Genomic DNA, 23,565 nt, shown 5'->3' with positions numbered 1-23,565 from the left:
AACAGCTTGGAAAATTCCAGAAAATGATGTCATGGCTTTAGAAGCTTCAGAAAGGCATATTGACATAATTTGAGTCAATTGGAGGTGTATCTGTGGATGTATTTCAAGGCCTACCTTCAAACTCAGTGCCTCTTTGCTTGACATCATGGGAAAATCTAAAGACATCAGCAAAGACCTCAGAAAACAATTGTAGACCTCCACAAGTCTGGTTCATCCTTGGGATCAATTTCCAAATGCTTGAAGGTACCACCATCTGTACAAACAATAGTACGCAGGTATAAACACCATGGGACCACGCAGCCGTCATACCGCTCAGGAAGGAGACGCCTTCTGTCTCCTAGAGAGGAACGTACTTTGGAATGAAAAGTGCAAATCAATCCCAGAACAACAGCCAAAGACCTAGTGAAGATGCTGGAGGAAACAGGTACAAAAGTATCTATATCTACAGAAAACAAATCCTATATCGACATAACCTGAAAGGCCACTCAGCAATGAAGAAGTCACTGCTCCAAAACCGCCCATGGGAGAAATGTTCTCTGGTCTGATTAAACAAAAATAGAACTGTTTGGCCATAATGACCATCGTTATGTTTGGAGGACAAAGGGGGAGGCTTGCAAGCCGAAGAACACCATCCCAACCGTGAAGCACGAGGGTGGCAGCATCATGTTGTGGGGGTGCTTTTCTGCAAGAGGGACTGGTGCACTTCACAAAATAGATGGCTTCATGAGGGAGGAAAATTATGTGGATATATTGACGCAACATCTCAAGACATCAGTCAGGAAGTTAAAGCTTGGTCGCAAATGGGTCTTCCAAATGGACAATGACCCCAAGCATTCTTACAAAGTTGTGGCAAAATGGCTTAAGGACAACAAAGTCAAGGTATTGGAGGGGCCATCACAAAGTCCTGACCTCAATCTCATAGAACATTTGTGGGCAGAACTAAAAAAGCATGTGAGAGCAAGGAGACCTACAAACCTGACTCAGTTACACCATCTCTGTCAGGAGGAATGGGCCAAAATTCACCCAACTTATTGTGGGAAGCTTGTGGAAGAGTACCTGAAAAGTTTGACCCAAGTTAAACAATTTAAAGGCAATGCTACCAAATACTAATTGAGTGTATGTAAACTTCTGACCCACTTTGAATGTGATGAAAGAAGTAAAAGCTGAAATAAATCATTCTCTCTACTATTATTCTGACATTTCACATTCTTCAAATAAAGTGGTGATCCTACCTGACCTTAGACTGGGAATTTTTACTCTGATTAAATGTCAGAAATGGTGAAAAAACTGAGTTTAAATGTATTTGGCTAAGGTGTATGTAAACTTCCAACTTCAACTGTATCTACTATACTTCACATATAAATATTTAATTATGTTTTTATATGGTACATTAAATATTGCCTTATTATATCACTTGGCTATCAGAACTAGTAATCAGCACTGCTGAACGGGGAGAATCTCAATTGCATACTCCTCGCATCCTCTCTCCTCGCCTCCTTCTCAAAACCCATTGGAGGCGGTCAGAGAGGAGGGAACTCTGGGGATGGGGGGGGGGGGGGGGGGGTATATCAAAGTATTATATATTAGAAAACTGTATGCTAATATATTTATTATTATCACTTAGTGAAATCTGCTTGCGTTTGTTGTTCATTTGATTGAATGTGAGAAAAGTGAGAAAAATGTGAGAAAAATAAATCAGTAGTGTGCCAAAGACAGTGAAAAGAGAAAAGGCTCTGCATGCTGTTTTTGGTGCTCCCAAAATCATATTTTACAGATTAGTATGTGCTGTATTGCATTGCAAAACCTTTTAGACTTCCATGCATATGATTGAATGTTGATTTGTTTTATACCTTGCTTATCATGTGATTTGTTACTGCATTATCCATGACGGATATAAAAGGAGAACACTCACTTCCTCAACCTCGCTGCCATCTATTCATACATGTATATCTATTGATCAATTACTCTGACCCGGTAGTTTTAAATATACATTTACAAATCAACCATGCTTTTCTGTTTTTACTGTCTGTCTATTGCTCTCTTCTGGTTTTTATGTCTTGAATCCCGCTGCTTGTGGTTCTGTCCACCAGGGGCCACTGTCTCATTACCTGGCAGTCGAAGGTACTCTCACTGTCTCTCATGTCCGCTGTAGAGCGCACCCCCCCCCCCCCCCCCCCCCCCCCAGCCAGCAGGTAACACTGTAAAGTCACTGTGTACACACACACCTACTACATACACAATGAATGGAGCTCGCTCTAACCACAGACAACAGAAAAGGATTGGAGGACTGGATGAAGTGGTAAAGTTGCAATTACCACACCACACACACTTCTGACTTTCCCATGAATAAGGTTCTCCTGCTCAGTATGAATCAATAGGATCAAACACATCACTCTTCCACTTTGATACAGGCTTTAATAAAAATAAATAGCTACATATTTTCCCTTTGAAAGAGTGGTGCTTTTCATTCATATTTCAAGCTAATTGCAACTTACATTCTTTCATTAGTTCCATATAATAACATGAAACAGTAACATGCACATGAAGAAGTCGGGTTTAATGTTGTGGTATTCAAGGTCACACTTGAACCACTGAGGAACTGATCCAAATTCCATTCTCTATGCGTTGGTCATGACCTGCTGTGTGTGTCTGTGTGCGGCCTGGGATACGTGGGCCGCTGGGGCTTGGAGAGGGGAGAGGAGACCTCAACTCCTACCCAGTCACTTCAGCACAGCACAGCACAGCAAGTAGTGGCTGATTAGGAATGTGGAGTTAGGAAATTGTTGCACAAATGGCATGTGAAATCATGTGCGTTACTCTGCACCTCATTACCAGTGGTGCTGTTGTTATAACCCAAAACACGCATGTGGTATTCTTGTGGTGTGTGTACATCTGTTGGGTGTTGATTCAGTCTAGAGAAGCGCAAAGGCAGCCACTACATGTTATAAAATTGAGATACAAATAGTGGGCCATTTAAAAAAAAAAAAAAACATGTTCAACTTGTTTCATGTGGTCTGTGGTACGGAATGTAACAGTACAGTACATCTATGCAATTGCTGTCTGGTCCAAAGTCAGTCCATTAAGCTCAGCGCTCTGTTGCTCATATTTAACATGTCTCTCCTACATGACCCAACATGTTACTTACTTTGGCCCGGTATCTAAAGCCAAAGCCAGATCATTTCAGAGGAACCGTACATTATGTAGTGTAGAGCAAATCAGCACACGCTGACCGTCCGTTCCGGCCGGCCCAGCAGACAGGCGGTTGCTCGTCTCCTCTCCTGCCTGCCTGCATATGAACAGAGCGAGTCACCTCCCCTGCTCAACTCACCTCATTAACATTCCTTCATGGGACAGCAGGGACGCGTTGTGAGGCCAACACAGACATGTCTGGCCTCCAGCAAAGCTCTCTCAGTAAACACAGTCCCTGGATGATGAGCTGTGAGTGGCCAGGTTCGAGCTGCTGTGACGGGCTAGGTCTTGGCCCTCGCAGGGTTCAGGCAGGCCCTATTCGCCGGCCCTGGCCGAAGGCAGCTCGGGGGAGGCAGACTAAGCTCCCATATCTGATGGCAGCCTGTCATTTAACCTAGAGACATATTTCTGTCCTCTAAGACTTGTTTGCCAATGCAGCACTTTTTCTTAGAAAAGAAAGTGGTTCTTTGAGTAAAAAAAGGTGCTACAGATGTGGTTAAATATATTGGCACCCATGCACTTTTCTTAAATAATTCCGTATTTCTTCTCAAATAAGTTGACATTTAAAAAAAAATTGCTTATTGGATTTTCAACATTGCAGAACCAATTTTATTTTTGCAAACTTAAGTTTACTATTTTCATTAAGAAAATGAAGACAAATGACATGGACAAAATTATTGGCACCCCAGAGCTTAGTAGTTGCTCGCACAGCCTTTGGCCAAGATAACTTCAGACAAATGTTTCTTGTAGCCATCAACGAGCTTGCTGCACCTTTCTACTGACAATTTGGCCCCATCTAATTCTTAAATTTTTCAGGGGTGCCCTTCACCAACTGCTGTTTTCAGATCTCGCCATAGGTTATGGATGTGATTCAGATATGGACTCCTCGCTGACAACTACAGAACAGTCCAGCATCTTTTGATGTGTGTCCTGGGTGCTTTTTGATATGCATTCAGGGTTGTTGTCCTGCTGGAAGACCCACAACCTTCATGGAGACCCCATTTTTGGAAACTGGGTTGAATATTGCACTCCTCCAAAACACATTGATAATCTGCTGATTTCATTTTGCTTGCACACGTTCAAGGCCATCAGTGCCAGAGGCAGAAAAGCAACCCCACAGCATTATCAATCCCCTATCTCTGATTGTAGGGACATGCTTCATTTATACTGGTAAGTATGTCGGTCAAGGTATGACAGAAATTGGTGCCTGAGAAGTCAAGGTGAACACATTAACTTTCTCGAATTACAAAGAGAATTTACAACCCCTTCGCGGATCTCCAACCACAGACCAAAAATATGCAGAGTGACTGTTCGCACTGTAAGAGGAGATATATTAACTGGCCAAAGGAAGTGACATGCGGTGGTGGCTGGCTCAACCATGTCGTCATCTAGGCCAGGGCAGACATCTGATGTAGCCGGCGGGCACAGGCACAGTCTCTCCCCTTCCCCTGTCCCCATCCCCCTGTCCAAAATTAGCCTGGACCATGAGCCTGGCCCAGAATAGGAGGCGGGTGGCATGGTGGCACGGCGCTAAGCCCTCCGGGTCCACAGCTGGAGCGCTCTAGACAAGGGGCCCGTGGGGGCCTGCTGGCCCATCACCTGCTTCCTGTAAAGCAATTTGTTATAGAGTTGTCACTGTAAAATCTACAGCCTGTCCTGGAGGTAAAGAAAGACAGGGTCACATGTAATGAGGATACCGCTGCCTCAGTCTGGCTGTGATGTAACCGAAGGGAAGGACACACACTTTGGGCTTTGCATGTAGCTGTGGGTAGACTATGTGTGTCTTTGTATGTACAGTAAGGCACATGTGCGCTGTGTTTAAGAATAAAAAAGATTTGCGGTGTACAACCAAGATCTATCATGTCATATAATTAGGCAAACAATAATTTCATGAGGTTTCTGAATCACCCCCCCCCTCGCTCCCAGGAGAGACACACACATACCAGCACCACCCCCCCTGCCCCCCTCGCTCCCAGGAGAGACACACACATACCAGCACCACCTCCACTGTCTGTGTGCTGGTATTTTTAGGCAGCTGCTGTATTGTTTTTGACCTTTACTTAGGTGTGTGACTAATGCTTCTGGATTTGTGCTGATTAATATGACCCCACACACTCACACATGCTCCCATTGTCCAGCGGCCTCTTCCCTAGCTGCGCAAAGCCCAAGCACACAGCACCTAGCAACTACAACTGAACCGTGGTAAGTACAAGGCCAGGAGTGTCCTTGAACATAGCTTTGTTTCCACATTAACCAGATGAGCTGCTGAACACTATCTGCCCAGAGTCTTGTCTGTAATGAGGGCAGGATGCCAATACACTTCCATTGAATAAAAATGATACTGTGAACTTGAACTGTGATGTTGAGTATTAAGTCGCCCACTGGGTGTTTGTTTGACAGGTAAGTGGCCATAAGTCAGGAGAAGTGGATGGATCTAACCTCAAGGTCAGGGTGAGTTATGCATGACCAGACCTCTCAAAGTGGAGCAGGCAGGCCAGCAGCAGCACAGCTTCTGCTCTTCTTCTATATGCAGACCCAGGACATAACTTTACCTGGCCTTAAGGTCAACTTCTCTTGTTCTTCCCCCTAAACTATAGCATCTCCTACCGTCAAACAATAATAGCTCTTCAAATATAGACACGACTACATGAACGTTTGGACCAAGGTCCGTTGTCAAGGGGATTCAAGATTGTCATGCTTCAAAGGAAAACATTTACTACGGCATCACAATTGATATGCTAGTCCATAAGATGTTTGTTCTAAAGTATAAAGGTTATAGGTGAGGTTCATTTAAGGTTTAGGGTAAGCGATAGAGCGTTTAAAATCATATATTTGAAAGACCTTGTACTTCCGTCCTTTGCAGTGTGGCCAGATAGTGGCAACCATTTGTTCTCAAAGGCATCCAGCTGAGATCCAATGGCAGGCCAGGCCAGACATGTGCTGAAACAGCCAACCAACCTCTGGGACAGATTATGAGGTCTTTCAGTCTATCACTATGGAGATACCAAGTTCCTGGTTAATGATGTGTCAAAGCATGAAAGCTTGACCTCTCATAGTTGAAGGTGCCCCAAGCGAAACTTTCTCCAGCGCTTGCTGGGCTGACACAATGAAACTCCAGTCACATACCTGTTTAACTCCCACATCATAGCTTACAACACTATGTACGAAACATAACATCTAGTTAAGGAAAGTTGACGTCATCTCAAGAACATCAGTAGATGTGATTTATGGGAGTTGTCCACCTCATTGGAAAGCTCACAACCACCCTTTTCGCTATGTCTGTGCTCTTGCATGTGCACTCACTGTTGTACAATACGGTTTCAATAACGTTCTGTTTGTTCTCTCGTTTCTGTTTGATTGGTCATTTCACAGATACATCTGATAGGCCTAAGCAGTGTGCCAATGTGCAAACTTATCTCCTAAAATAAACTACAGATTGTGTGGTCCCAGCTGTGTGGTCCTCATAGTACTTTTTTTTTTATGGGCTTAACAGCAGTGAAAGCAGTGAAATATATAAAACCTTTGGGCTGTTTCTTACATTGACATGTATTTAGATAATACACATTGATGTATTAGGCTGTGTTTCATGAGGGAAATGGTGGACAAAGGAAATGAAGGGCAATTGGATGAAAAGGACACCAACACCAAGCAACATGTAACGATTTTCTTCTTCCTCTGACGAGGAGAGATCGGACCAATGAGCAGCGTGGTAAGTGTCCATAATATATTTATTAAACTGAACACAGAATACAAAAGAACAAGAGAAATAAATGAAGAAAAAAAACGAAACAGTTCTGTATGGTAAACACAGACACAGAAAACAACTACCCACAAATCATAGTGGGTAAACAGGCTGCCTAAGAATGGTTCTCAATCAGAGACAACGATAAACAGCTGCCTCTGATTGGGAACCATACCAGTCCAAACACAGAAATACAAAAACATAGAACAACACATAGAATGCCCACCCCAACTCATGCCCTGACCAAACTAAAATAGAGGCATAAAAAGGGAACTAAGGTCAGGATGTGACACAACATGAAACTAGAATATCACCACTGTCATCCATAATTTCCTGAACTAATTTCTGCAGTTTTCATTTGGTTGGAGCCACATCATACATGCTCTGTTACTATTTCTTAATTGTTATAGTGCGTGTAAAGGAACAATACGGGAAATTATTGCCTATTCGCATAAGAAATAGTTCGATTCCTTAATTATTTTAGTTCCATATGACTCGGTATTTTTTTTTAAAGTAATTGAGATGAAAAACCTATTTGGGTAATTTTCCTCATAGTGCGCATCGAAACGGTTTGTCATCAGTCAATGAGGGTGTCAAAATCTTTCCAATATGGGGATCACCAATATTTAAACGGCTATGTAGGCTAGATAACTTTTACATGCCGATATCTAAATATACCGAAGTCCCTCACCTCACCGTGCACATACCAGTGTTTGTAATTGTCTAACAAAGGGAGGGGGGGCATGGACAGCTGACATGCTGGTGCAGTGTTTTTTTCCTGCGGCGCATCTTCAGTCCCGACTGAGAAGAGGAGCGCGGAGTAGCTATCTGTCTCATCCTCGGACAGATGAGTGACTGACTTTTTTCAGTGTCATCATTTTTCAGCGTCTGGTATACCTGTATTTGGGTTGGCAACTTTTTCAGCTTCACCTGCTATTCACGTCGAATGTCTAACAAATAGCCTAGGCTACAAAAGAACACGCAACAGCAGAGGAAATAGTTATCGTTGGCAACAGAACATCTGTTTGGACATTTGGGACAGTTTCTCAGAAGATGTGTCTTCATTCGATTTACTTTTCCTAGACCGACTTTTGATAAGCACTGACTCGATAAATAAGAGATGCACACGTAGAAAACACATTTTCAAGGCGTCAATGAACTGACACATCAAATTAGCCTTTTGAAACTGGATGGATAGAATGTTTCAACTTCTTTAGATAGACAGGTTTCCCTCAATGATGATCAGCAAACCATCGCCAAGGACTTTTATCATTTATTATATGTTGTATGCCGTCTGTTCATGAAATTAGAAATGTTTTGTTTCTTCAAAACCCGAGGATATTCCAGGAACAGGACGGGGTCTCGAAATGGGATACTATCCCGACACCCCTCAAGGATATACTTCACCTTTATTCTGCTGCTTCTCATCTTCACACCTAGAGCAGATTCTTCTTGGTGGTGAGTGGTGTCTTTCATATACACTTGATGCTGCAGAAATAATCCTATCATTTCTATCCAAGATTACATCTATAATTGAAGTCATTGACATCCAAGATTAGATATGAGTTTCCAGTAGTTTGGGATGACCAGTTCTCTTAATGAGCTAATTATAAGACGTTCCAAGACCTTACAAAAGTTAGGCCTATTAATGTTGGCTATTTAGGAGTACAAAATATAAATTAGGAGAAATCATATGGCCTAATGCATATATGCTATAAAGTATGGATTAAATCGACAATTATAAACTGGGTGGTTTGAGCCCTGAATGCTGATTGGCTGAAAGACCTGATATATCAGACCATATACCACGGGTATGACAAAACATTTATTTTTACTCTCCTAATTATGTTGGTAAACAGTTTCTAATAGCAATAAGGCACTGGGGGTTTGTGGTGTATGGCCGATATACCACGGCTAAGGACTGTATCCAGCCACTCCACATTGTGTATTGCATAAGAACAGCCCTTAGTCGTGGTATAATGACCATGTACCACACCCCCAAGATTCGAGATTCAAATTATCCTAGGAATGCAGGAGATTGGGAAATAACTTAAAGTTATATATCAGTTATGTGGCAAACAAATTCAAGAATAGTTTAACACAATAAATCCTTTGTAGTCAATACCTCCATCACACCTTAGAGTCAGACCTATACCCTGCTGGTACTTGTGAAGAAATTGCTGCCAGGCTCCAATTCCAACAGCCACAGGGGGGAATGTGTCTGGAAAGGAGTTTTATAACATCAATAGTCTATCAAGTGAGATCAACCAACAGCAGCACACTGTCTGGTGTTCATGAAGATTCATGGACTCAGGGACTTTCCACTATCAATCTTGCACATTAGAAGTGAGGTGCAGGCAGTGGTGCAAGAAAAAGTGTTCCTTGATGATTTCTCTTGAGGGTAAGAACCAAGGGTGAATAAAGGAAGTGATAAAGGCAGTGAAACACTGCTCTTATGCCACAATACTCCAATCTTACTGCACAGAACATGGTAAACCAGCTTTCAGCTAGTGGCAAAATAAAAATAAATAGTTGTGTTCTTATAGTTGATCATCCAAACCACGATAATACCACATACATTAAAACATTTAAAAAACGTCTTTTTTTTTTTTACATTTTATGTGAGACATTTTAGAAATTGATATTTTCATAAAAATATCCCTGTGGTATTGTTGAAAAAGCTTCTCTGTCTCACAAAATATTATTATAAAAAGAAGTGCAATTAGACAGTGAAGTGAGGCGGAGCGGGGAGACGTGGTAGATCTCTCCAAGGATCTACATATTTATCTAATCATGATTTATATAGTCCGGGGGTTATTTCCAACATGGTTGTGATTATTCAGATAAGAAGTAGTGTGTTTTCTGGTGTGCTGGATTGATTGTCCTCTCTCCAAACTAAGTATGAGGCGTAGAGACAGTCAGGGTCTTTTGGCTCAGTTCTCTACTCTCTCTATGGAGAGAGTAAACACTGTGTGCCTCTGCTCTGCTTTATTGCTTAGACTCAGGCAGCAGGGAAGGGAGGCAGATTTTTTATGGGGGGGGGGGGGCGACAACCATAACAGGAGTGGAAACACTTTTCTGTTTCTGTATCGGTGGCACGACAAATAATGTAGCTGTGATTAAGCCTGGCAGTAATGATGTCCGGTCGTCGCAGGGAGAGGGAGAGTTAGTTTACAGGAGACAATGTCACACTGTATGGCTGCTGCACTGCACTCTGTGTTTCTGTTCTAGTCTCAGGAGTCTCTCCTAGTTAACTGTGTGGATTCTTTCCTATCTGTGAAAGAGCATCTGACGGTCTCACATTTCATAAACAACACTGTCCTCTGATGTACCATTTATGGCATCTGTAACCGCGTGGGATTGACAATGAAGTGGGACAGAATTGTTAAATGCATACTTTGTATAGAATTCCTGCGGTTCAATCGCCAATTCAATTAATGATGAATACCCATTGATTCTTGAAGAATATAACTTGTCACACATCTTTCTCGACCTAACTTCAAATCTGTACGCCTATGTAGATATTCCATAAAAAATCAGCCGTCTCCAGCTACAAAAGTCATTAACAATGTCTACATTGTATTTCTGATCAATTTGATGTTATTTTAATGGACAAAAAATAGCTTTTCTTTCAAAACAAGGACATTTGTAACTGACCCCAAACTTTTGAACGGTAGTGTTTATACAAAAGTATGTGGATACACCTTGAAATTAGAGGATTCGGCTATTTCAGCCACACCAGTTGCTGACAGGTATATAAAATTGAGCGCAATGCCATGCAATCTCCATAGACAATGACTTTTAAAGTGGAACCATCATAGGATGCCACCTTTCCAAGTTTGTAAAATGTATGCCCTGCTAGAGCTGCCCCGGTCAGCTGTAAGTGTTGTTATTGTGAAGTGGAAACGTCTAGGAGCAACAACGGCTCAGCCACGAAGTGATAGGCCACATAAGCTCACAGAACTGGACCACCGAGTGCTGAAGCGCGTAGCACTCACTACCGAGTTCCAAACTGCCTCTGGAATCAACGTCAGCGCAAGAACTGTTCGTCTAGAGCTTCATGAAATGGGTTTCCATGGCCGAGCAGCCATGCCAAGCGTCGGCTAGAGTGGTGTAAAGCTTGCTGCCATTGGACTCTGGAGCAGTGGAAACATGTTCTCTGGAGTGATGAATCACACTTCACCATCTTGCAGTTTGACGGACAAATCTGGGTTTGGCGGATGCCAGGAGAACGCTACCTGCCCCAATGATTAGTGCAAACTGTAAAGTTTGGTGGAGTATGAATAATAGTCTGTGGCTTTTTTTCATGGTTCAGGGCTATGCCCCTTAGTTCCAGTGAAGGGAAATCTTAACGCTACAGCATACAATGACATTCTAGATGATTCTGTGCTTCCAACTTTGTGGCAACTGTTTCAGGAAGGCCCTTTCCTGTTTAAGCATGACAATGCACTCATGCACAAAGCAAGGTAAATACCGAAATGGTTTATCAAGATCGGTGTGGAAGAACTTGCCCGGTCTGCACATAGCCCTGACCTCAACCCCATCGAACACCTTTGGGATGAATTGGAATGCCGACTGTGAGCCAGGCCTAATCCCCCAACCTCAGTGCCCGACCTCACTAATGCTCTTGTGGCTGAATGGATGCAAGTCCCCGCATTTTTCCAACATCTAGTGGTAAGCCTTCTCAGAAGAGTGGAGGCTGTTATAGCAGCAAAGGGGGGACCAACTCCACATTAATGCCCATGATTTTGGAATGAGATGTTCGACGACCAGGTTTCCACATACACTTGGTCATGTAGTGTATCTTGTTCTTTAACATGTTTTTTTTTTTATGGACTGCTTTTGCACAACAATAGGCCCTGGCAGTTTTACTGGCCTACTGACAATGCACCTGTCTATCTGATCTGCAGGTACATTGGAGCCCTGGGTGCACGGGTGATCTGTGACAACATTCCAGGCCTGGTGAACAAGCAGCGCCAGCTGTGCCAGCGCCACCCGGATCTCATGCAGTCTATTGGGGAGGGTGCCAAGGAGTGGATCCGTGAGTGCCAGCACCAGTTCCGTCACCATCGCTGGAACTGCAGCACGCTGGACCGAGACCACACTGTCTTTGGTAGGGTCATGCTGCACAGTAAGTCTGTTTCAGTGTGTTCATCTCTCTCTCTGTGTGTTCAGTATTCAATCACTTGCATCTTGGATGTAAGATTCACCACATTAATCTGATTCAACACATACAAGTTTTCACATTGGTGGTTGTAGGCAATAGCAGAACATTGTGAGGGACCGCTTCCTTGCCTTTTAGACTTACTCATATTCAAGCCTTAAGGGTATAGCTATGTATATCTCAGCTCAACACATAATACAACAGTTCCCTTCCATATATGTCTTCTTTGTTTTCCCCTCTCCAATAAGGTAACAGGAGAACGTACTAGTTGTCATTTCCAGTTGTACAATACCCAGAGAGACTGTGTGCAAGTAAATGTATCTAGTTTCACCTTCTCCAGGAATGAGAAGGGTTGGAGAAAGTGGATATTCTCCGAAAACTAGTAGCAGATAGAGTGATCCACAAGGGTGATGTCTAAACAGTAATAGGAGATGTAAATATTTGGGTAGATGTTTCTGGCAGGCAGACAAAGCCGTACTCCCTGACATATTGCCTGTGTTCTGGTTCATTGCGTGAGGAGGAATGAAAACTAGAGGTGGGTGGGAAAAGCAGACCAAATAACCCTGAATCTGCTCTCCTCTCAAATGAAAACATACCTAGTGACTGAGAAAGCTGCCATCTGTGCAAATTAAAGAGTGACAGATGTTTATTAAGCCTTCGCAGAAGGCAGGAATCGTGGTCACAGGAAGGCAATAGTCAAACACACGTAGGCAGTCAAAAACGAACAATACCTAACAACCATACAAACATAAAGAACTGAACTAAATAGGGAGCTGATGAGACCAGGTGAAATTAATGAACAAAAATTAAAGACAGGGCTACGTTCCAGAACAAATAGAAAAAAAACACAAGATTGACTAAGTAAACAAAAGCAGAACCTTACAGTACCCCCCCCCCCCCCCCCCCCTAAGGGAGGCTCCTGACAACCTAGGAGGGTGGAGCGGGCGGGCAGGGGAGCAGAGGCGGACGCCTACCTCGGGGGCGAGGTCCGGCAGGCTGGTTCGACAAGGTCGTGGACTGACCCAGTGTCAAGGCTGATGTCCAGTGGGTCTGTTCGGGGGTCAGCCCCAAGTTCAGGGAGCGGGACGATCCGGACGGTTATGGTGAAATGCCTGAATCATCTCTGGGTCAAGGATGTCTTGGTCGGGGACCCAGGACCAGTATTCAGCTCCATAACCTTCCCAGTCCACTAGGTAGTGGATGCGACATCTCAGGCGTTTGGAATGAAGGATGGCCCCCACGTAATAGCCGGCATCCTGTAGAGGACTGTAGGTGACTGGTTTAACAGAGACACATGGAAGGACGAGGAGATTTTATACTGATGGGGTAACTGGAGGCTGTACATGACAGGGTTGATGTGATGGTTTATCTTTGTCCAAAAAAAGTATGGAAAAAACTTTTTGCAGGGGAGGCGGAGCCGGATGTCTCTGGTAGAGAGCCACACACGCTGTCCGGGTGAAAGAGTAGTGTAGGTCGGCAGTGTCTGTCGGAAAAGCGTTTCTAGGTATTAGAGGCTTCCTGCAGATGCCAGTGAGCGGTCTCCAATACCCGCTCACAATGCGGAAACCAGTCGTTGACAGCTGGGCCAGTACCAGTCTCCGCCTCCCAGGGAAACATGGAGGGTTGGTAACCAAGGACACACTGAAATGGAGTAAGGCGGAGGGATGAGTGCATGAGTGAATTCTGAGCATATTCAACCAAGGCTACATACCGACCCCAGTCGTGTGGAGAGCCAGAACATTGATGGCAGAGGTACTTCCCTATTTCTTGGTTCAGGTGTTCTGTCTGCCCCTGGGTCTGGGGTGGTACTCGGAGGAGAGGCTGAGGGCGACCCCCAGTCGGTCACAGAAGGCTCAACACACCCGGGAGACAAACTGGGGCCCACGGTCAAAGACGATGTCCTCTGGAATCCCACACAGATGGAACACCTGCTGGAACATGCACTCCGCCAATTCCATGGCCTTAGGTAGATGAGGAAGAGGAACCAGACGACACATTTTTGAAAAACGGCCGACTATGACAAGGTTGGTGGTGTTACCAGAGAATTCAGGAAGGTCTGTGATGAAGTCAACATCTATGTGGGACCAGGGTCTGTGAGGGATTGGCAAAGGTTGAAGCTTGATGGCGAGGAGTTATGTTCCCCACATCGAAATTCATCTCAGCAGGGGATAACTTCCAAGAGAAGAAGGCACAGGGATGTGATTTGGGAGGTGTTCCCACCGATTGAGAGAGTATGGCTCCTACTTCAGAGGCATCCACCTCCAGGGTGAAAAGAAGGGTCGGATCAGGTTGGCGAAGGACAGGAGCTGAGGTGAAGAGGCGTTTCAAGTTGTTGAACGCAGTCAGGGCGGTATCAGTCCATTGAAGGGTCTTGGTCTTTTGGCTGGTAAGGGCAGTGAGGGGAGTGGCAGTCGAACTGAAGTTCCGAATGAACCGGCGATAGAAGTTGGAGAACCCAATGAAACATTGGAGTTCCTTAACGGTGGTGGATTTGGGCCAGTTACTGACGGCGGTGACTTTGTTCTCATCCATGCAGACCCCTCCAGGTGTCAGTACGAAGATGAGGAAGGTTACATGGAAGGTGCTCTTTTCAGTCTTCACATAAAGGTTATGGTCAAGGAGCCGTTGAAGAACCTTTTGCACATGCTGTATGTGTTCCTTCAGGGAGTAGGAGTAAATCAGGACGTCATCAACGTAGACGATGAGAACGCTTGATCATATCCTGGAAAGTTGGAAAGTTGATCATATCCTGGAAAACTTTGTTCATATAGGATTGGAAGACGGTGGGGGCGTTCGTAAGGCCGTATGGCATGACCAGGTATGTATAGTGCCCTTGAGTGGTGATAAAGGCCGTATTCCAGTCGTCATCTTCACGTATACGGACAAGGTTATATAAACTTCGCAGGTCGAGTTTAGTATGGATGTTGTCGCGGCCCACTTGTTCAAGGGTCGCTGGGATCAGAGGAAGAGGGAAATGGTTCTTGACCGTGACGTCATTCATTGAATGATAATCAATACATGGACGGAGACCACCGTCTTTTTTTCCAATGAAGAAGAAGCTGGACGCAGCCGGGGAAGAAGAAGGACGAATTCAACCGTTTGAGTGATTCATCAATGTAGTTCTCCATTGCCTCATTTTCCGGGATAGATAGGGGGTAATCATGGCACTTCGGTAGGGACACTCCAGGGAGTAAGTCAATAGCACAGTCTCCTGGACGATGTGGTGACAGAGTGGAGACCTTGGTTTTGCTGAAGACATTGCTGTACTGGGCATATTCAGATGGTATGGTGGGTGGCACTCCCGAGGCAGAGTCATCAATGGTGGTGGCTCTGCAGGGTAAGCTGAGACAACTGGAGAAGCAGGTAGAAGACCAGGACAATAGTTCACCTTGTTGCTACGAGATGGCAGGGTCTTGACGACAAAGCCAGGGGTGTCCGAGGATGAGTGGCTGTTTGGGGATGAGAGTTCCATGAGATTAATGGTTTCGGTGTGGAAACTCCAATCTGGAGGGTGACGCTCTGTGTCAAGTGCGTGATGAAGCCCGTGCCCAATGGCTGCCCGTCCAGGGTGTTAATTCTTAAGGGAGGGTTGACAGGTGTTAGATCAATGTCAAGCTCTTGTACTAGCTGGTGATCAATAAAATTACCTGCTTCTCCCGAATCTATCAAGCCTTCTAAGTACTTGGTAACCCCCTTCCCGGTTATTAATACTGGGACTCAGAATTGCTTCTAGGAGATATTTAGAAATAAGGACACACATACCTGCATGGCAGCGAGGGGACCCTTCTCATCTCTCCGTGGGGGGCGAACAGGGCAATGGCTGAGTAGATGATCTTTCCCTTCACAGTATAGGCAGAGCCCTTCTTGGATCCACTTTTGACATTTGATTTACGGGAGAGGAACATGGCCCAACTGCATGGGCTCTGGAAGACTCGGACAGAATCATGGAAAGAGAAGGTTTCGGGTTCCTGGGTGGCAGAGTTCTTCAGCGGTCGGCGATGAGGTGGCCGATGTAGATGAACATACGAATGTATTGATTTAAATCCTAAAGGTCTACTCTACAGGCCAGCTCCGCCTGAAGTTCCCTGTTAACCTCTCTAGGATAGGGGACACTAGCGTCCCACTTGGCCAAAAGCCAGGGAAAATGCAGCACGGTAAATTCAAATAAAATTATATAAAAATCTAACTTTCATTAAATCACACATGTAAGATACTAAATTAAAGCTACACTCGTTGTGAATCCAGCCAACAGTCAGATTTTAAAAAGGCTTTTCGGCGAAAGCATAAGAAGCTATTATCTGATGATAGCACAACAGTAAACAAAGAGAGTAGCATATTTCAACCCTGCAGGCGCTACACAAAACGCAGAAATAAAATATAAATCATGCCTTACCTTTGGCGAGCTTCTTTTGTTAGCACTCCAATATTTCTAATAAACATCACAATTGGTTCTTTTGTTCGATTAATTCCGTCCATATATATCCAAAATGTTCATTTATTTGGCGCGTTTGATCCAGAAAAAAACAGCTTCCAAATTGCACAACGTCACTACAAAGTATCTCAAACGTTACCTGTAAACTTTGCCAAAACATTTCAAACTACTTTTGTAATACAACTTTAGGTATTTTTAAACTGATCAAATTGAAGACGGGTCTATCTGTGTTCAATACAGGAAGAAAACAAACCAACGCTACTTTTCAAGTCTTACGCAACTCTCAACAGTGTTACCCAGTTCCTAGATGGCCATACTTCTTCATTGCACAAAGGAATAACCTCAACCAAATTCCAAAGACTGGTGACATCCAGTGGAAGCGGTAGGAACTGCAAACAAGTGCCTAAGAAATATCGTTTCCCAATGAGAACTCACTGAACAGACAGAGACCTAAAAAAGAAAAAAATCTGAATGGTCAGTCCTCTGGGTTTTGCCTGCTACATAAGTTCTGTTATACTCACAAACATGATTCAAACAGTTTTAGAAACGGTTGTGTTTTCTATCCAAATCTACTAATAATATGCATATCTTATATTCTTGGCATGAGTAGCAGGAAGTTGAAATTGGGCACGCTATTTATCCAAAAGTGAAAATGCTGTCCCCTATACCTTAAGAAGTTAAGCCCTCTTCGGTAGACGGTAAGAAAAAGCAGCCTCATTCCATCCACTCCCTGCAGCCATGGTGCAGAACTCGAGGGCATACTCGGCAGCTGAATTGTGTTCTTGTTGACGACCGGAGGGAGAGTGATCGAATACCTCTTTGAAGAGGTTGTAGAAATGGCTCTCGGATCCGAGTTCTGTGCTGTCGGCAGTCCATATGGAGGTGGCCCAATCCAGGGCTTTGCCTGTGAGTAAAGACAACAAAATCCACCCTGCTCTTGTTGGTGGCGAAGTTAGTGGGGTTGTGCTTAATGTATTTGCTGCATTGAATCAGAAATCTCTTGACATTTCCCAGGTGAATCGTCATATTTTCTGGGCATGGGTATGAACGAAGGAGGGCTATGGGTTACGATACCTGGCATCGGAGGAGTAGGGATAGGTTGGCGGAGAAGATGGCAGATTTCCTCCATACGCTCCTCTTGCTGGGTTAGGCACTGCTCTAGCTCCGCTGAATCCATTCCGTTTTTAGGTGAGGTATTCTGTAATGAATACTCAGGGAGAAAAATGTGTAGGTTCACAGGCAGGGCGCGGCAAATGTTTATTAAGCCTTCGCAGAAGGCAGGAATCGTGGTCACAGGCAGGCAATGGTCAACCACAGGTAGGCAGTCAAAAACAAACAATACCTCACAACCATACAAGCAGAAAGAACTGAACTAAATAGGGAGCTGATGAGACCAGGTGAGACACGAACGCAGGTGAAATCAATGAACAAAAATTAAAGACAGGGTTTACGTTCCAGAACACAAAAAAACAAAAATACAAGGGTTGACTAAGAAAAGAAAGCAGAACCTGCCGTACATGGACTGATTGTACACGAACATTGTACAGAGACAACCAAACCTATTTGACACAAATTTGTTTGTGCTCTATATTTCATTCTATATACATTTTTAACAGTGTCTGTGTTCCAAGTTTCAAGAAGAGTAGACACTGTTTACATTCAGATAGCATGGGACACAGCACACACAAACAAGATTTGAATCAAATATAGGCATGTTTGTTTCTGTGCAATGTCTTTGGACTATGCAAGTCCAAAGCTTTCAGTTGGGCGTATGTTAGTGTTCATAGCATGAAATCTGCTCTAGATGATGTACCGCAACTGCTGTGTAACGACATGGTTACTACAACAAAACAAACTTTGCCTGTATAAGACTGACTTCGCTTATATATATAAAACCAACCTGAGGCCAAGTGTTTGAAGAGTATATGGTTACAAGCAATATGTTAAAAAAATAAGCAAAATCAAAAAGGGTAGTTTTGAGACAATAATATTCATATTTTTAATGTTGAACAAATTAATGTGAAAATGTGCCGTTTTGCTCCATATTTGAGGGAATACTATAAGGGGGATAATGACTCCAAGATGTTGTCTGTATCATGTATGGTTCACAGATCATAGGGTCTTACAGGAGGCATGTATAGGTTTAAAAAGGGTCTAAAATGGCAATTTTCATCGTTATTTTCTCCCCATTTTTTTTTATACAAAGGTAAAAAGGATGTTAAACACCCTTCCTCCCAATGAAGTTCCTATGTGAGAACTTCATTGGGCGTGGAATCGCCCAATGACATCTTCTTACACAAAATCTCCTACCATCATATCACCCCAGGTAGCCGGGAGGCAGCGTTTGTGTACGCCATCTCCTCGGCGGGTGTGGTCTATGCAATTACCAGGGCCTGCAGCCAGGGGGAGCTCAAGATCTGCAGCTGCGACGCCCACAAGCGAGGCCGAGCTAGAGACGACAGGGGCGACTTTGACTGGGGCGGCTGCAGCGACAACATCAACTACGGCATCAAGTTCGCCAAGGCCTTCGTCGATGCCAGAGAGAGGATGGTGAAAGACGCTCGGGCGATGATGAATCTACACAACAACCGCTGTGGGCGAATGGTGAGCAATGGCTTCGGGGTTAAGGTGCCGTTTAGCTTTTTTGATACAGGCAGTCCCTTTAAACTTGCACTAGCATATGCTTTAACTACAGTGTAACAACATTGTTACTACAGTAGAACATACATTGCTAGTACAATTTAAGCCACTGTTGAACTGAATTTTTATAAATACTCTAGACATGAATAGTGAGTGTACTAGGTTGGCCACAGGTGAGGCTTTGTCTCAACCTCTAACGAAATTCTCCAACCTTCTTGATTTCAGGCAGTGAAGCGCTTTATGAAACTGGAGTGCAAGTGTCATGGTGTCAGCGGCTCCTGCGCCCTCAGAACCTGCTGGTTGGCCATGTCGGACTTCCGGAGGACCGGGGACTACCTCCGAAAGAAGTACAACACGGCCATTGAGGTGACCATGAACCAGGATGGCACAGGATTCATGGTGGCTGACAAGGACTTCAAGGGAACCACCAAGAATGAGCTGGTGTATGTAGAAAACTCCCCTGACTACTGCCTCATGGACAGAGCAGCAGGTGGGTCAACTCATGCAGTTATAGATGTTAGGTAGGGCCAGGATTTTTTCCTCACCACATGACCTGGCAGAGAACAACCCAGAAGTTTTAGCAATGTCTAAGTGGAAATTAATTTGAAGAGAAATTACATTTCAGTATATGATTCAACATAATATTACATTTAGTCATTATTAAAATGTATGGAGCCTTATTTAAGTACTTATCACCAAACTTGGGGAAAATATTGTCATCAGAAACTTAGCTGCTCTAAGTAAAAAGTATTACCCAGACGCTAGATAATACAGAAGTCTACGCATCAAATACAGCTACGAGAATCCTAGACTCATCTGCCGAAGGCCTGCATACCTTCATGGCTCAGAGTTCAATTATTTGACCTTTAACTTCTCTCTAATTCCAACTGTGTTTTCTCTGCCTTGGTAATCTCTGTCTCTCACGCCCCTCATGTCCTATCACTTCAGCAGAGCGTCCAAAGTGCTCTAGAACAGCTAACGGGCTCTGGTTATGATACTTTGGATGTATTGTGTGTTACTGGTATTATCCTCATCTCTGTTAGGCCTATACGTATAGGTTGACACCTAGTAAATTGCTGTTAAGAAGAGGAGCTATGCTACGCCCCTAGCCTACTACAAGGTGAAGCAATAATCTATTGTATAGGAATTCACACCCTAAGGATACACAGGGTCATTTTTTAAAATCCTTCTGTGGTCACTATTAAGCTCCACTCCCAAATGCTCAAGGGGAATACCTCCACTCACACCTATTCTCACACCCCTTCACTCAAGGGCCGGCTGGTCTGTCTTGTGCTCTCTCCACAGGCTCCCTGGGCACGGCAGGGAGAGTCTGCAACAAGTCTTCCAGAGGCACGGACGGCTGCGAGGTCATGTGTTGCGGACGGGGCTACGACACAATGCGCGTCAAACGAGTCACCAAGTGCGAGTGCAAGTTCAAGTGGTGCTGCGCCGTGGAGTGCAAGGACTGCGAAGACACAGTGGACGTTCACACCTGCAAGCCACACAAGAGACCCGATTGGTTGGACCTAACTTGACCCTGAGGCCCGGCCTTTCAAAGGATCTAGCAGTGGCCAACTGCATTATGGGATATGTAGTCCCTACTCCCGACTCATTTCTGACCTCCATTACCTCTGGCATGGTTCTCATTTGACAACCCCTTCTAAAGTGACATCCTAAATAACTTTTTGCCAAGGGGCCATATCCCAATTTGGATTGGATGGTGCAGTACTGTATGGTTCTGTTCTATAGGAAGGCAGTCTAAGAGAGTGGTTGGGCCAGGAGAGGGGATAGTTCCTATTTATGTTTTTGTTTGATCGTGTTGATCTGGGGAAATACTATTGTGCTGCTTCCAAAGTGCTGAGGACAGTTTTTCCTACAGAAAATAATTTACACATGATCTGTTGTGGAAATGCAGCACAGGACATTATACTGTGAGCACACCAGAGATGGAGTTAGGATTGTTGGGTGGTGTATGTGTTGTTGGTTTTTGCTTGGTTTAAAACTATGTTCTCTTCTAAACTGGTGACCACTTTGCTCAGTGTTTCATCGGTGTTACAATGAAAAGTGGTAAAGAACTGAAATTGTACTCTGCTTGAGACACTGGACATGGAAAGACTGACTTGTATTCAGTAGTTTAGGAGTGTGAACTTTCAGAAAAAAAGGACATCATGTGGCAAAACGGCATCGGAATGGACGTACAACAGAAAGTGAATTCAACTCTAACATCCAACTGTTACCACGGGCCAGAGAGCTGCACTATGGACACTAATATAGCCCAATATTGAGCAAAGAAATTCATTTAAAACAAATGCTTCTGCTAAGCGAGTCAAGTGAAACCAACACTGTCGTCGGCCCGAGGTGGACCGTAATGTCTTCTCTCCCGTTGGTGTGACAGTTACCCTGTCAACCTATTATTGTACGTGTTCCTAAAAGAATACGGTGTGATGGACGGTAGCTGTCGTCTCTTGCTTTATTATTTATCACTGGTTACTGAAGCTGCTAGCTGCTCTCCCAAGTTAGCACTCTTCACTATGGGGCACTTTCATTATGCATCCGTACGCAACACCATAGTCATTTCACTCTCGGGGTTGTTTTGTAGGCTACGTGGGGCTCTGACTGATCTGTGAGAGATGAATCACTTTGTGAAACCCAGGCCACGACGTTGCGTGACGTAGAGGAGCTGAGAACCCGGATTGATTTTTCAAATCAACATTCACAAGTGCACATGGGCCTTTGGGGCCAGCGGGATATGACCAATCGAGACCGAACAAATGGTACAAACGATTGACCGAAGGCAGTGAGGTCCATGTGGCGATCACAACTACTTATTAAAGACGTCCGTAAGATGAATGAGATTTCGGTTTGTGTTAAAAAGAGGCAACATTTTCAAATGCAAATGGGCATTGATGTGATTTTAATATAATGTTCTCAGAACGGTAGGGAGTCGCGGGCCAAGTTGTGCTGTGGTGTTAGTTGGAGTGTTGTTGTCACCTTGGGAGGACCCTAAAATACCACACTTGTTCTATATTAAACCTTGTTGATCCTTCTGTCATTCACATCAGATCTCATCCATCCTCATATCTCTGAACATGTGACACTGTCATTGTCACTGACACACAAGGTGATATTCACTGAATCTACTACTCGTTGTTCTTGAGTAATTCATTAAATTATGATAGATTCCACCCCCCACCCCCCTCCCCCCTCTCATGTCAGCGCTGGGCTCGGCACTCAACGAATCCGTGGTGTAGGTCCTCTAATTACAGCATTACTCTCCCCCGAGCCAAACATGGGAATTATTTATCTATTTCATAGTCTGTGTAAACCAGGGGATATTATGCAGACTGTTTTCTTTCTCACAGAGCATTATTGTAAAACGATTAGTCACATTAATCACTTTCGAAAAAGCTTTTATTGGTCTCTAAATCTTTTTAAAGGGCAAGTGCAACTGTGTCCTTGTGGAAATGTCCTGCCAAATCTCATATAGTATACAGTGGACAGGGAACGGGAAGCGCTTTGCTTACATCTTACATCAGTCTTCTAAAATAACCAGCTTGTCACCATCTGCATTCTCCTCCCATCATTGTGATATCTAATGGGCATCTATTTAGTGACAACATGATCACTCTAAAATTGTCTCGGGGGGGGGGGGGAGTTGAGGATGGAAGACCTAAATGTTTGGCACTAAGTGACACAATGTCTTTATGTTGCCCTTCAATAAGAATAAATGAGTCTATCATAGACAGGGGCGTAGGAGTGACTCTGACAACCTGAAAAACAGGTTTTAAATGCTAATTTCTAGTGACTTTTGAGAAAAGGTTACAGACAAACTTTTCTTATAAACGGGCAAATTTACAAGGCTAAGGGGGCCCTTGCAGAGGGGCACATACTCTGGTACAGTCCAATCAGTCTTAGGGCCATTGCCATTCATACTGTACTGAATACCAGTCTGTTCATGTGGATATATTCAATTAAACAACCATTTTGTACTCATTCGCTGCTACTGTATGATTTATTTCCTATTATTTTCTCACTTCCCCTGTGTCAGGTTGTTACTACTGCTGCTCCACATACTGTATGGTTGGTTGGAAACTTAACATAATATTTTCCACTTATAATACAGTTATTATACTGTATTATAAACTGGGTGGTTCAAACCCTGAATGCTGATTGGCTGACAACTGTGGTATATCAGACCGCATGTATTTTTACTGCTCTAATTGCGTCGGTAACCAGTTTATAATAGCAATAAGGCACCTCGGGTTGCGTCGTGCCTAAGAACAGCCCTTAGCTGGTCATATACCACACGCTCTCGTGGCTTATTGCTTAAATAATAACCAGCAACATACACAGTTAAAACCGTTTTTACACAGAACAAAAAATATAAAGGCAACATGT

The 23,565-nt window shown here is 44.0% G+C and overlaps 1 protein-coding gene across 2 annotated transcripts; it reads left to right on the top strand.

Moving 5' to 3' along the window:
• The first annotated feature begins 7,266 nt into the window (after nt 1-7,266).
• On the top strand, nt 7,267-23,160 carry wnt2ba (wingless-type MMTV integration site family, member 2Ba). 2 transcript variants are annotated; one of them, XM_020482924.2, is made up of 5 exons: nt 7,267-8,389; nt 11,842-12,062; nt 18,854-19,131; nt 19,393-19,657; nt 20,473-23,160. In XM_020482924.2, the coding sequence occupies exons 1-5, from the start codon at nt 8,232-8,234 to the stop codon at nt 20,700-20,702; spliced, it is 1,152 nt and encodes a 383-aa protein (XP_020338513.1). In that variant the 5' UTR covers nt 7,267-8,231; the 3' UTR covers nt 20,703-23,160. The 2 variants fall into 2 exon arrangements, with proteins under 2 accessions (XP_020338513.1, XP_020338514.1); XM_020482925.2 differs by having other exon boundaries at nt 7,349-8,389; nt 11,842-12,044.
• The last annotated feature ends 405 nt before the right edge of the window (nt 23,161-23,565 follow it).

The sequence above is a fragment of the Oncorhynchus kisutch genome, linkage group LG5 (genome assembly GCF_002021735.2).
Source record: "Oncorhynchus kisutch isolate 150728-3 linkage group LG5, Okis_V2, whole genome shotgun sequence".
Lineage (NCBI taxonomy): Eukaryota > Metazoa > Chordata > Actinopteri > Salmoniformes > Salmonidae > Oncorhynchus > Oncorhynchus kisutch.
The sequence above is the reverse complement of the archived record's forward strand: the minus strand, read 5'-3'. Positions and strand labels throughout refer to the sequence as shown.

What these genes read in the sequence shown, in the direction of transcription:
- wnt2ba (XM_020482924.2), top strand. Translation starts at nt 8,232, where the DNA reads ATGAAATTAGAAATGTTTTGTTTCTTCAAAACCCGAGGATATTCCAGG. An exon ending in TGGTAGGGTCATGCTGCACA is followed by an intron (nt 12,063 to 18,853) that starts GTAAGTCTGTTT and finishes ATATCACCCCAG; the next exon opens with GTAGCCGGGAGGCAGCGTTT. An exon ending in ACAACCGCTGTGGGCGAATG is followed by an intron (nt 19,132 to 19,392) that starts GTGAGCAATGGC and finishes TCTTGATTTCAG; the next exon opens with GCAGTGAAGCGCTTTATGAA.